The 13370-nt window shown below is 38.6% G+C and overlaps 1 protein-coding gene across 3 annotated transcripts in view; it reads right to left on the minus strand.

Moving 5' to 3' along the window:
- Nucleotides 1-4588: 4588 nt before the first annotated feature.
- The window catches only part of DSP (desmoplakin), a 74558-nt gene continuing 65776 nt past the window's right edge, over nt 4589-13370 (minus strand). Inside the window, exons 21-24 of one of the 3 annotated variants that reach the window (XM_075314783.1) lie at nt 12969-13076; nt 12339-12437; nt 9407-11701; nt 4589-8327 (exon numbers count right to left, since the gene is read on the minus strand). In XM_075314783.1, coding sequence (XP_075170898.1) covers nt 5151-8327; nt 9407-11701; nt 12339-12437; nt 12969-13076 — 5679 coding nt within the window. In that variant the 3' untranslated portion in view covers nt 4589-5150. The remainder of the gene's footprint in view (nt 8328-9406; nt 11702-12338; nt 12438-12968; nt 13077-13370) is intronic. The other 2 variants (XM_075314785.1, XM_075314784.1) reach the window with 2 other exon arrangements.

The following is a 13370-nucleotide window of genomic DNA, read 5'->3' on the forward strand; positions in this document are numbered from 1 at the left end:
TTCAGTCATGTATCCAGTATAGAGGTCTCAACCAAATTACGGTAAAGAATAAATACCCACTGCCACTTACACCAGAATTTTCCTACCAGCTCCGAGGTTCAAAGATGTCCTGGAGTTCATTTTGGCGTGTCCCTCATGTGCCCGCAACAAAATCTCAAAGAAGCTTCCTGCTGGGTGACTACTTTCTCTACCGGTGCCATCTGCTCCTTGGCAGCATATTACGATGGACTTTAACATGGACCTGCCCCAGTCCTCCGTTTGCATCGTCATCTGGGTGGTAGTGAGCAGGTTTTAAAAAATAGCCCATGTCATGCCGCTGACCAGGTTGCCTTCTTCGCCAGTGCTGGCTGAGCACTTCATCCAGCACATCTTCTGGCTGCACGGTCAACCACTCCACATCTTGTCTGACGGAGGTGTCCAGTTTACATCTTAGTTCTTGAGGGCCACCTGCAAGTTACTGGATGTCACGTTGGACTTCTTGTTGACCTATAATCTGTAGTCAAACGGTCAAGTGGAATGGCTGAATCAAATCTTGACAAACTTCCTGTGGCACTTCGACGACGAGCACGATAGCGACTGGGTCAAATTCCTTTCTTGGGTGAAATTGTATAACAATCACGTTAGTGAATCCTCCACTAAGTTTCCATTTCACATCTTGTGTGGACAGTGACCCTAGATCCTATTTCCAGTGGTGCTCACCTCTGGCAATCCTGTGGCCAATTCCTCCCTAGAGCAGTCCTTGATCTGTATAAAGAGGCACACGGACAAGAGATGCCTAGTACCTCCTTTATTCTGGCACAGAGACAAGGTATGGTTCTATTCAAGATTCATCCACCTCAAGGTGCCTTCCTATACGTTGGGTCACCACTTTAACGGGCCCTTTGAGGTGCTCCAGCAAATTAAAAAGGTGTCCTTTAACTTAAAGCTCCCGGCTTCCCTACATATCTCCAACTCATTCCATGTGTCCATCCTCAAACCTGTCATCCTGAGCAGTTACTACAGGGATCCTGGTACCTTGCCTCCTCTGGTCAGAGGCAAAAACACCTTTATGGTAAAAGCCATCCTTTTCTCCTTAAGAGATTCCTGGAAAAGGGCTGGCATATGGGGCGGTACTGTAATGCCCTTATTAGCATCCCCTCACTGTCCTGCCCCCCTCCCCCGGCGGGAACGCCAGCAGTCTCACCTTCACAGCCGTCCAGCAGTGGCTGCTCTGTTCCTGGTCCATATTGCTGTCTCCCAGGGCCTGCGTACACTGCGCAGACCTTCTGGGAATTTCTCGTAGGGTACACGCTTGGAAACATTCCTTTTTTTTTAAAGGACCAGTATGGTCTAACTCAGAAGTGCCTCTCAGCTTGGCCGAGATGCAGCAGGTATTTAAGGCACCTTCCTCTTAAGAGGGGCACCTGGGCAGCGAGTTCTAAATGTTGCTAGTTCTAAGGTCTGTTTGTGTTGCCACTGCTGTTATTGTACTGTTGCTGCTTCCCAGTTTCATTGTATTGCTGCAACACTCTTATCCCAGTCACTTCAACTATATCCACTGCTGCAGGAATCTACGCCTGTTGCCTACAATGCTATCCGTTGCTACTGTATCCATTCATCTTTCCTGGCCAAATCCACAGCACCAAACAGGAAAAAGGGAGTCGGCACTCCACCCAAGTCACTATGCACATGGACAGATAAAATCCAGCATAAAAAAGAATGGTCCCGGCGCTCGCTGGTTGCAATAAAGTAACCTTTATTGTTCACATCTGAATGTTTCAGCCTCCCCTGGTTTGCTGTTGAAGGCCCAGGTGTATTACTTTAATGCAACCAGTGAGTGTCGGGACCATTCTCTGATACTAAATCCACGACACCAGCTGCTGCTTTTTCTACCATCAGAGACAGTCAGTGTTCATACCTCAAGGGCCAGCTGTCGTAGCATCAGTCTTCCAGAGCGGCACCTGGTCTCATACCTGCAGCGGAACACCCTCACCATCAGAGGCTCTGATGAAAATCAGGTGTGGTTATGTAGTCAAGCTTCTTTAAGTTTTCTGTGTGCTGTGGCCTAGTGGGTCCGCTAACCAGCGAGCATAACAATGCTGTTCAATATTTTATTTTCTCAAACTGATTTGACATGAGAAAAAAAAACAAAAAAAAACAAAAAACAAACTTGCAGCATGCTGTCATTTGAAACTCAAATTGGATGCCATACACCCACTAGTGTCTGTTGGTGTGTGGAAAACATAGGACTGCACTTGATTGACAACCAAGTGCAGTCCAATTTCTGCAGATTCATACAATAGAGAAGATGGATACATTTTGTTTTCCATCTTCCCGTTAGAGTGTGCTCAGATTCTCTCAACCAAAGGAATTGAATCACCCTATGCTGATATTCGGAACAAATGCGGACATCCTTTCTAAATGTTAGTTATTAATGCATATATTTTGAGATGAGTATCTTCCATTGTGTATTTTACAGTATACTTACCAATTTCTTCTTCAAGTTAGTAAAGAGTATCATTGCTATTAACACCATTAACTTGTTTTTCTACTTAGTGTTAGATTATGACATTTAAGGTGGAGTTTTAGAAGGAATTATTTAATTACAATGTAACGTAGTGGTATTGATGCTTTAGACCAACTAAATATTTCACATATTTGCTGATAAAAAGGACCTGTTATCTCCTGGAAAGCTTCAGGATGTAAAAAGGAAACCAAAGTATGCAATATTTGTTCAATGAATATAATAATTAGGAAAGAAAAACAACAAACAGTCCTCTTTAGCATTAAAAACTCTAGCCCTTTAAGAAAGATTGGCTGGGGCTCTCTGCTATTGAAAGTTGTGTGAGACTTCCTGCTTGTCAATGGGAAGATAGCACTGTATAGTGCAGACTCCATGTGCAGCAAGCAAATTGAGAGTAGATACTGTTAACTTAGTAAACAAGAAAGGTGCTGTTAGCTTGATAATAGATCTTGTTAGATAAGAAGAAATGTAAAGGGTACTTCTCACATAGCGAGATCACTAGCGAGATTGCTGCTGAGTTACAGGTTTTGTGACGTACCAGTGACGTCATCAGCGATCTCGCCGTGTGTGACACTAAGCAGCGACCTGGCCCCTGCTGTGAAATCGCTGATCGTTACACACTGTTCTGGTTCATTTTTTGGTTGTTGTGCTCCCGCAGGGCAGCACGCATCAGTGTGTGTGACATCTTACCCAACGACCTCGTTCGCGACTCACGTAGGTGTGCATCTTCATTGTTTTCCGCGCCCTCTCTGTTCCGATTGGTGATTGCTACTGCGTTCGGATTGGCCGCTTCCATCCTCTGTTCTGGCTTGTAGATCGCAGTACATTTCAGAGGGCTGAATTCACTTGTCCCGGACTGCGTGTAGCAGCAGATCGTAATACAGTCCATTCTGCATCGGGACTGTAGGATGGAGAAGGATGGAAGCGCAATTATGTTGCCTTCTCTAAAGGCAAGGCCGCCCAGTCACAACACAGTTCCGACCACCAATCGGAGTAGAGGGGGCGCGGAAAAGGCAATGTAGATGCACGTCTATGTTACTAATCAAGATTTGAATCGTGCTATGTGACAGGGTCCCAGCGACCGCCGTATCATTGCTGCGTCGTTGGGAAGATGACTGTTTGACAGCTCACTAGCGACCCTGTATCCACGTACCAGCAATCCTGATCAGGTCGTTTCGTGGTACGTCGTTTAGTGTGACGGTACCCTAATGTATAATCCTGTGTGATCAAGCAAAAGAAAAAAATAGATAGCAGTTGCAGTCCTGTCAGTTTCTCAGTGTGCTATGACTGTGATTGTCTTGTTACAGTATGTATTGAGACTCAGATTAAGCTCTTATAGATAACCAATTCCTTTCTTGACAGATTAATCCTTTACAAGAAATCATGTCTTCCTTGTGCTTATTAATCTTCCTCTTGTATCTTCATCATTTTCGTGGGCTGCATTACATACGAGAATATCTTCTTGCATATTTTGTTTGAGGTAAAGCTTTGGCCCAGGGGTTGGAGGTGAAGTAATGCCTTGCCTGATTTGTATTTCGCTGATTTACTTTTGCTGACGTTATGAGAAAAATAGGTGAGTCTATTCTCCTATTGTATTCTATAAACTAGTAAATTAGCAAAACAACAAAACAGGCCAAATCATGTTGGATCTGAGCACAAGGCTTTAGTTTACCATTAAGATGATGTCTAGAATCAGCTCCCTCTTTCTAAGGGGTACGGGGTAAGCTAAAAAGGACAACCAGGATCTATCTATATAAGGCTTGTGGTGTGTCACACCAACTTTTGGCGGTTTAGCAGAATTCTGTTGCTATTGTGCTGAACAAATGTTGCGATTTACAAAAAAAATCTGCTTTTTTAGAGATTAAGGATTTTGTATAATTTGGTTAGAATTAAATTCCATTTAAATTAATTAGCCCAGCCCTAATAAATCTTAATGTTAAAAACATTAGCATTATACTTTCCAATAGTAGACTTTGTAAGCCAGTATTTATGAAAATGGGGCTTAACTTAAAAGGATATTACGTTTGTGAAATAATGTTGCTATCAAATATTCACCCAAACATCATTAACGTACAACATAAAAACTTAAAATATTTCAAACTTTATTGCCAGCCAATATAACAAACAAGCATAGTTGAATATAAAAGGCTAACTCCTGTCAACCATACAGTCGTAGGCAAGTATGACAAAATCAGCTTTGTTAAAGCTGGGAATGAATCTATATAAAAATCTAAGACTGGAACCTTAACCATTTTGGTACTTTTAGAACTGCATTAAAAAGGTAATTCAAAGTCAAAATGCAAAAATGAGAATGCAGAAATAGCAAGTAAGATTTCACCAATTTTCTCTTAACTGATAAGAATTTGTAGAAAAGGCACAGCAAATGCAAACTACATTACAAATATTGTGTTACCCATACACATTTCTAAATACATAAAACATATTTTTAACCATTTTGGTAACAAAGAGCTTGTTAAAAAAAAAGCCATTATGCCCCTCATATCAAAAAGATTAAAGTTTGTTTTTCAGTGCACATTTTAAAACATTTCAAATAAGAAAATATAAAGCACATACTTTAGCCAAATGTTATTTTTAAAGGCGAAAACCAATATAGTTTACCCCATTAGATAGTTAAACCCTTTACCAATTAATTTCCAAAAGAACTACTGCTAACAGATTGGAAAGAATAGCTGTATGAAGAAGAGGCTGATGAACCATCAAAACTTCCTCTTCGAGATCCACTGCGAGAACCTGATCGAGATCCTGACCGGGATCCAGGCGCTGAAGATACATTGTATGGGCTACTTATTCCTTTAGAGGACACTGAAGCGGCTTCCAGCATTCTTAGACCTGTTACATCTTCAACCATTGAACGATCAACTGCTTCTTTGTAGGAGATTTTCAGTTTAGTTTTTGGACAAGTCAGAATTTTGGGATAGTTGCTGATGTCTCGTAGTTTCTGCGCAGCTCGACCATCAATTATACTTTTCCGTATAGCTTCTTCTGTTGTAATTCTGGATTGTGTTTCTGGATCTATAAGGCCCCCTGTTAAGTACTGGAACTCAAGGAAACGTTGTCCAGCTTCATATGGCAGCCAGTTAACCTTCATGGCTTCTGCAGCAGATAATTTTTTCTGCCCTCTAACACCATCAAAACCAGAATATGCTTTCTGTGCTTGCTTCAGCCTGGCTGACATATCATGATCTATTATGCCTTGGTTGACAGCATCTTGCAGAGGAATTCTTTGACCAGAGTTTGGGTTGATAATGCCACCTGTGCATGCCTGTGCTTCAAGTAAACGCTGTCCAGTAATTGTATCAACAATACCACGCTTGATGCCCTCTGAAATGGATATTTTTTCTAAATTTTCTGTATCGAAGATGGCTGCAATAGGACTAATTTCCTCTAAAGAGTCTGAAAATGAACCACTTTTAGACCAAGAGGTTGTTCGAAGTTTGGGAGATAAGAGGGACTCTTGTCTGGAAGTAACTAGTACATCGTCACTTAAATTTTTGTTTGAGATCATGTCTGCAAATTGAGTAAGGCTCAAAGTACCAGCACGGTATTGTTCAAAGTTGCTTTTACTGATTATATTCAGGTCTATTGCTTCTTGGACATCATACTGATTGCCTGTCTTGCGATCGACAAGTACAACTCTGGTTGATCCATCTGAACCTGTAGTAGTTATTTCTTCCCATTCACATTCTTGTTCTGAAAGCTCAAGGTAAGTGTCATAATCTATAAGACCTTTGTTATAAGCTTCCTGTACAGTCATTTCCCTGTTGGTATCTGGGTCAACTATTACCACTCTACGTTTCCTAGAGGTTTTCTTTTGGGATGCCTGGACTAACTTTTTCTTTTCTCTTAAAGGCAGTAGACAAAGATTGGTTTTGTCATCAACAATACACCTTTCTTTTAATTGCAAGTATGTCAGATTTTCCTCTGTGTTAGGATCGAAAAAGCCTTTGGTGTCATCACTAGGATCTGAAAGGATTTCATTCAGTTCTTCATTAAAGTAACCACGTTTATATGCAACATCAACTGGTAAACGATGACTTGCTTTTGGATCAATGATTCCACCAGTAGCAATTTGAGCCTCCAGCAGGCGGACACCATGTCCTTTTTCAATAAGCTCCTTGTTCATAGCCTGAAACAGTGAAATTATGTTCCCAGTTTCTGGGTCCTTGTAACCAGTTACAGCTCTTTCTGCAGACAGTAGTTTTTCCTTAAATTCAATTCCAACAAGTCCTCTTCTGTAAGCTTCTTCAACGGTAAGTCTTAGATTATTTACTGGGTCTACTATGAACCCTGTTGCTGCTTGCGCTTCCAGTAGTTCCAGCGTGGTTCCAGGTCTTAGCAGTCCCTTTTTCATTGCATCATAGATTCCTAGCTTTTCTTTTGTAGCCTCATTGTAGATGCCAGCAATACAGCTGGATCCCTGCAGAAAATCTTTAATTCGTTCACTGACTTCTTCCACAGATATTTGCCCAGATTCTAATTGATCTACTGTAGAAGAACGAATAATACCTGACTCTACTAACTCTGTCAAAGGTACTTGATGTCTGATACCTGCGAATGAAAGGCTTTTCTTCATTACTGGAAGCAAAAGTAATCCTGTGTGGGGTTCAACTCTGCATTTCTGCTTAAGTTGTGCATAACTGACATTCTTCTTAGTGACTGGTTCTATGTAATATTTTCCATCATCACTGGGGTCATTAAGAGATTTCTGTAAATCACGATCAATCAAGCCACGAGATAATGCAACCTCAATAGGTACAAAGACACTGTTCACTGGGTCAACTATCCCTCCTGCAGCTACCTGAGCTTCTAAGAGCCGTATTCCAACTTCCCTACTAATGAGATTTTTCTTGATCGCCTCTGAAGTAGATACGATTTTTCCTGAGAAGGGATCTTTGAAACCAGTAACTGCTTTTTCTGCAGTATAAATGGCCTCTCTGTCTTGGAAATCAATGAGGTCCCTAGCTACAGCATTGTCTACTGAAAGCTTTTCATTCCTATTTATGTCTATAATTCCCCCTGTTGCAGCTTGAGCCTCCAAAAGCATGACCGAGCTCTCAGGTGAAATCAGATTCTTTCTCTTTCCTTCCACAAATGAATATTTCTCTTTAGGTGTGACAGATATTCCAGCAATTGCACCAGCACCCTTTAAGAAGGGTTCAATTTCAGCGGCAACTTCTTCCAGTGTTCTCTGGCCCTTTATTAATTTTTCATAAGTAGCCTTTGTTATTATTTGGCATTCCAGAAGTTGATGCACTGTAACTTTTTTCCTCAGACCATCGAAAACAAACTTGGAAAGATCAACTGACATGTCTTCATCAGTCTGAATCTGCTTACTTGATGAGATAGGACGTCTCTTAAGATTGTCTAGCTCCCTTTCAAGAGCAAGTCGTTGATTGTCAAAATCTACTTGAGTCATCCGTTGGGTCTCCTCCATCTTCCGTCTGTATCGCTCTTCAATAGACCTAATCTCTGCTTGCAATCTTTCAATTTCAGTTTTGTATGAAACTTTTTCTCTTTCACTTCTCTCCCAATCACTTTCAATTCTCTTCACATCTTCCTCCTTGCGGGTGTATTGTGTTCTCCACTGATTAAGATCATTTCGAATTTGCTGTTTCTCTTCTTCCAAGCGTTGCTTATTACGGGATTCTGCATCTAATGAAGTCTTTGCACGATTGAGTTCCTCTTCAAGGCGTTGCAGCCTTGTTTTGTCCTGTTCCAAAAGTTTTATTTTCATCAAGAGACTTTCTTTTTCTTGAATAATTTCTGTACATTTCATACCAGATTCCTGTATCTTACTAGTGGCCTACAAGAAAAGAAAAAACAACAAATAAAAGAATGTTTATTGCCATAATCTGCCTACAACACCCTCAACAATTTACACACATTCACAATACTACCAGTATGGGGTCTAAAATCTCACACATTGTGGTATTCATTTTTGGATAATGAAGCATCTATATAATGAAGTATAAACTATATATTTGACTACTTTCCCTTCACTTACAATATGAAATATTTAAAATGTAAAAATACACTGTGCTAAAATAACGATCGAGCAAGAGTAAGGCTATGGTTGATTATTGCAGGCCTTTTGTTTTTGGTGATTTTATTCTATAATTAGTATGAATTTCTGAAAAATACAAAGATACAGAACAAAAACATTTACAAATGGAAAGACAAAATTTAATGACAACAGACTTGATTTACTGACATCTGACACGAATACAATGATTAAAACATAAAAAATGAGGTTAGTTAAGACTTCGGAGAGTAAACCAAATCACAAGATAAACAAAAAGAGAAATGTTTAATAAGATTGACAATATGGAGATTTTGTCATTTTAGAAGTTACAGAAATAGCTTTATTAGGTTATTAAATATTGTAGATTAAATAAGTGCATGCATTACTATACTAAATACATTTTAAATGTGTGTGCTCTTTTAAATATATGTGATATGATAAATACATATAAATATAATAGTATTTAGCTACCAGGCTTAAATATAACAAATACAGTAAGTAGTCAGTGCATCTAAGTGTAACTGGCCTTGTATTAAATATTATATGATTTTTAATTAAAATATTAATAATGCATCATTTTTAATTATGCCATTTGGTTATTACCAATGAACATCAAATTTATCCTATTTGGAAATGTGGACTGTGTGTGAGGTTTTCAGAACAGTTTAATGCCCGCTTACTGCTTTGTAGATAACCAAACATTCACCCCTGTCCTCAAGGTGCCTTAATTTTAGAAATTCTACTATTTTGGCAATGAGAAATCCAATTACAAAGTTATTAGAAGTTAACTACATATATTAGATTATAGAATGAAGAAATTACTGGACAGAAAACACATGAAAGGAAATTTATGTGAGTACCTCTAGTGCTTGCTTTTGGAATTTTTCAATTTCCTGTCTCAAATTTTGCCTCTCTTTCTGTAATTCATTTATTAGGCCCTGTAGCTCCAAAGATCTCTTGTTGCTGATTTGCAGCTGGTTCTTTAACTCTGTAATAGTTGCATTTTTTTCACCATCCACTTCATCTTTACATTTCTTGACCTCCTCATTTTCCAGTCTAACATAACGTAGCTCCTCTTCCAACCTCAGGTGCTCTTTAGTCAGATTTTCTGTTATTGATTGTAGCCTCTCTATTTCTATTTTACTCTCATTAAGGCTACGGTTTCTCTCTTCAATAGTTTTCTGGAGGTGCTCATTTCTTATATGAGCCTGCCGTAAGTTTTCTTGCTCTACATGTAATTGGCGACGTAGACTTTCCACCTCGGCTACAAGCTTACTCAGCTCATCAATGTTTCTCTGCTGGTCTCTGAGCTGACCATCTAAAGACTCTCTCTGTTGTCTTAAATCTTCTTCAGTTTGCCTTTTAATAATCGTAACTTGCTCTACTTGTTGTGTTAGCGTTGTGATCTTTTTCATTTGTTCAGTACTGGATCTTTTAAGAGCCTCCAACTCTTCTTCTAACCTTTTATTTTTTGCATGCTCATCTGTAGCAATTCTTTTTTGCCTGTTAACCTCTTCCTCAAGTTTGTTCTTCTGTGACTCCAATTCTTTCAGATAGGCTTGAAGTCTGTTTATTTCATTTTCTTTCCCTTGTTTATCTATTGATAGCTTTTCATAGTCTGATTTAAGCCTTATTAATTCTTGCTCCTGAATCTTTAATTTACTTATGGTCTCTGTGGCAGTGGTGTTCGCTTTTTGTAGATCAAACTGGTTCCTTTGTACTTTGACATGCTCCTCCTCAAGTTTTTTCTTTTGGTTTATTTCAACCTCAATAACTTTTTTCAATCTTTCAATCTCCTTATTACGATCCTGAATTGTTTTTGCAGCATCGTCAAGGGATTTTTTATTTCTATGCTCCTCCTCAGACTTAAGCTTGGTAAGTTGCATCAACTCAATCTCCAGTTGTTGCTTCCTTTGAGTCAACTCAGATGTGAATGACTTCTGCTGGTGAGCATCATCTTCTGTTTTCTTAAAATTAGTTGTCATTTGTGTCAAAGAGGTCCTTAATCTGTTTAGCTCTGATGACAAGTCTCGTTTCTCTCTTGCTAGACTGTCTATCTGTTGATTCAAGCCAGTGAGGTTGTCTTCTTTTTCAATACTTAATTCGTGGATGGTGGTTTTTGTAATATTAATTTCTGTCTCATACTTGTTTCTTAAATTTATAAGTTGATCGTCATAATTGTTTCTTACCTTTACAAACTCATTTTCATATTGTCTCTGACGTGCAGCCTCCTCCTGAAGTTGGTACTTCAATTTGTCAATCTCACCATTTCTATCCTGAATTGTCCTGCTAGCTTCCTCCAGCGATATCTTAAATCTTGTAACTTCATCTGAGCTACAACTAATCAACCTTTGTAGTTCCTTTTCTAATTGCTGTTTTTTCTGAGTTATCTCAGACCCTGAAGCTTTCTGCTGAAGAGCATCATCTTCTGCCCGTCTGCGTTGTTCATTTGTTTGAACAATGGTTTCATTGAGTCGAGTTATTTCTTGGGTCAGATCTCTATTTTCTCTTGCTAATTTCTCAAGTTGGGCTCTTAATTCATATGCATCTTCTTCCTTCTGAACCGTTATTTGCTGTATTGTGGTTTTCGTAATGTTTATTTCAGATTCATGCTTGTTCCTCAAACTACCGATTTCGTCACTATACTGCTTCCTTACCTTTGATAGCTCATTCTCATAGTCCCGCTTCCTCTGGCCTTCGTCCTGCAGAAGAACTCTTAGCCTCTCTATCTCATATTCCTTCTCCTTGATTATCTTGTCAGTTTCAATTTTTTGACGGTTGACACCTTCTAAGTCACTTTGCCTCTTTTGCTGAATTTGGCTAAATTCATTCTTCTGGAGCTCACATCTGTCCTCCAAAGCTTTTCTCCTCCTTTTCTCATCATCAATCTCATATGTAAACCTGGTGATCTTTTCATTGAGCTCAGTTATTTGACTATAGCATTTATCAAGGTTTTGCTTAGCAGAAGACCCTTCTATTTCTGCCTTCCTCTTCATATCTTCCAGAAGGAGGAGCCTTGTTTTGTAATCTGAGCACTCTGTCTGATACTTTTGCAGATTTTGATCAAGAAATTTATTTTTTTGGGAGTTATCTGAATTTGCATCTCTGGCAAGGCGCAGTTCCTCCTCAAGAAGCTCAATCCTAGTGTTTTTCATCTGTAAAAAAAAAAAAAAAAGTAAAATGTTTGTCACAATTCAGTCAACCAATTATAATTTTGCATATCCAAGTTAACACTGTTTTATTTGAATGAATGAATGAATGAATGAATATTGTTGGATGTAAATATGCCAGTGTTAGTCAATAAATTGCATTTTTTATGTGGGCCTAAATATATGAGCTTTAGTCAATAGAACACACAGTTAGCAAAGTGTGCAAACTGTAAAGGGATGAACATTTGTAATCCAAGCTTTTCATCTCCATACACTTTACACATGCTTATTATTGCTGCATGGAAATAGAAGTGTATGAGTGCCAACTGCATAGTTTTTTCCAACATACTTCTGAAACTAAAGACAGTTCTATAGAAAGTCTCTAAGTCTGACTTTGGCCTCTTAGAAGACAAACCCTTGGCTGAGCTCTTATGCCTTTTTGGTTTAGATATCTGTAGAGGTCTTTACACTGGACCACCACCAATCAAAACATCTGACAAATCTACGACATATCAAACATCTGTTGAAGTGTTATGTAGCTACACTTTAATTAAAAATCAATTCTTAGGCATTTCTTCTCCATTGACAAGTATCAGCTTGGGTTAAATTAAACACTCCAAAAGGTGATTGTATAGTAAAGTACCTTTAGGTCTTCCATGCTCTTTGACATTTCATGCAAAAGTCTGTATAAATCATTTCCTCTAGTTAACAACTCAATGTAGCGAGCTTGAATGTCAGAAGCCTGAATAAAAAAAAAATATGGTTATGATTGTGGTGGTCTTAGACAATTTGTGCAACATGCTTCTTTATATCGCTAATATATGCAACATTACAACATGCGATTATATATTTTGTAATTAACTTGCTTCCTAATATAGTGACAACTTTATTACTTGTCTTATAATAATTAGTCTGACAATAATGATATTAAATGCACATCTTGTAGCCACTATCAGGGATGTAAGATGCAGGAGTTCCAATTGCACCCAAGCCCTGGAGCTTAGGGGTCCAAAAAGTCCTTCTGGCCTATATAAAAAAAGACCAATGCTATTAGAGACTTATAATAATTGTGGGCATCATTGAAGCTTTTGCATTGGGGCCCACGAGCTTCAAATTACGCCACTGGCCACTACATACAAAATAATGGCCAATCTCATTTTTCCTAAAATATATTTATATCTGTGGTATGGATTGAAAACTAGTGGTAGTAGTTATTCTAATTTTAAAAACGTTATAACTTATGAACAGAATTAAAAAAGAATGTTGTACTAACTTCTTGCAAGACAACGACTGCTGGAGATTGTACCACGGTCCTTTTTATTGGGATGTTAAGTAAGGTTTCCAGTCCAGAGCTGTATGACGCCAGCTGGAGCTCATAATCCTAAATAATAAAAAATAGGAATATCATTATTATTCATATAAATGCCTTTCTACATAACGTATTGTAGTATGCCACTAGATGGGGATTCTTTATGCTCATGTTATCTGTGGATATAATGGATTTGTAGACTTCAGTGAAGACATTGCACTGAAAATCTACAACAGCGTATCGTATAATACTTGGGATGTGGTTGATAAAACCTATTGTATATAGGTTGAATTATGAGCTGTATGTTCCCTATATGTCATGGACTTTTATGGAACACTATGGAGTACAAGTCATGCCCACTATTTA

The sequence above is a fragment of the Anomaloglossus baeobatrachus genome, chromosome 6, assembly GCF_048569485.1.
Source record: "Anomaloglossus baeobatrachus isolate aAnoBae1 chromosome 6, aAnoBae1.hap1, whole genome shotgun sequence".
Classification (NCBI taxonomy): domain Eukaryota; kingdom Metazoa; phylum Chordata; class Amphibia; order Anura; family Aromobatidae; genus Anomaloglossus; species Anomaloglossus baeobatrachus.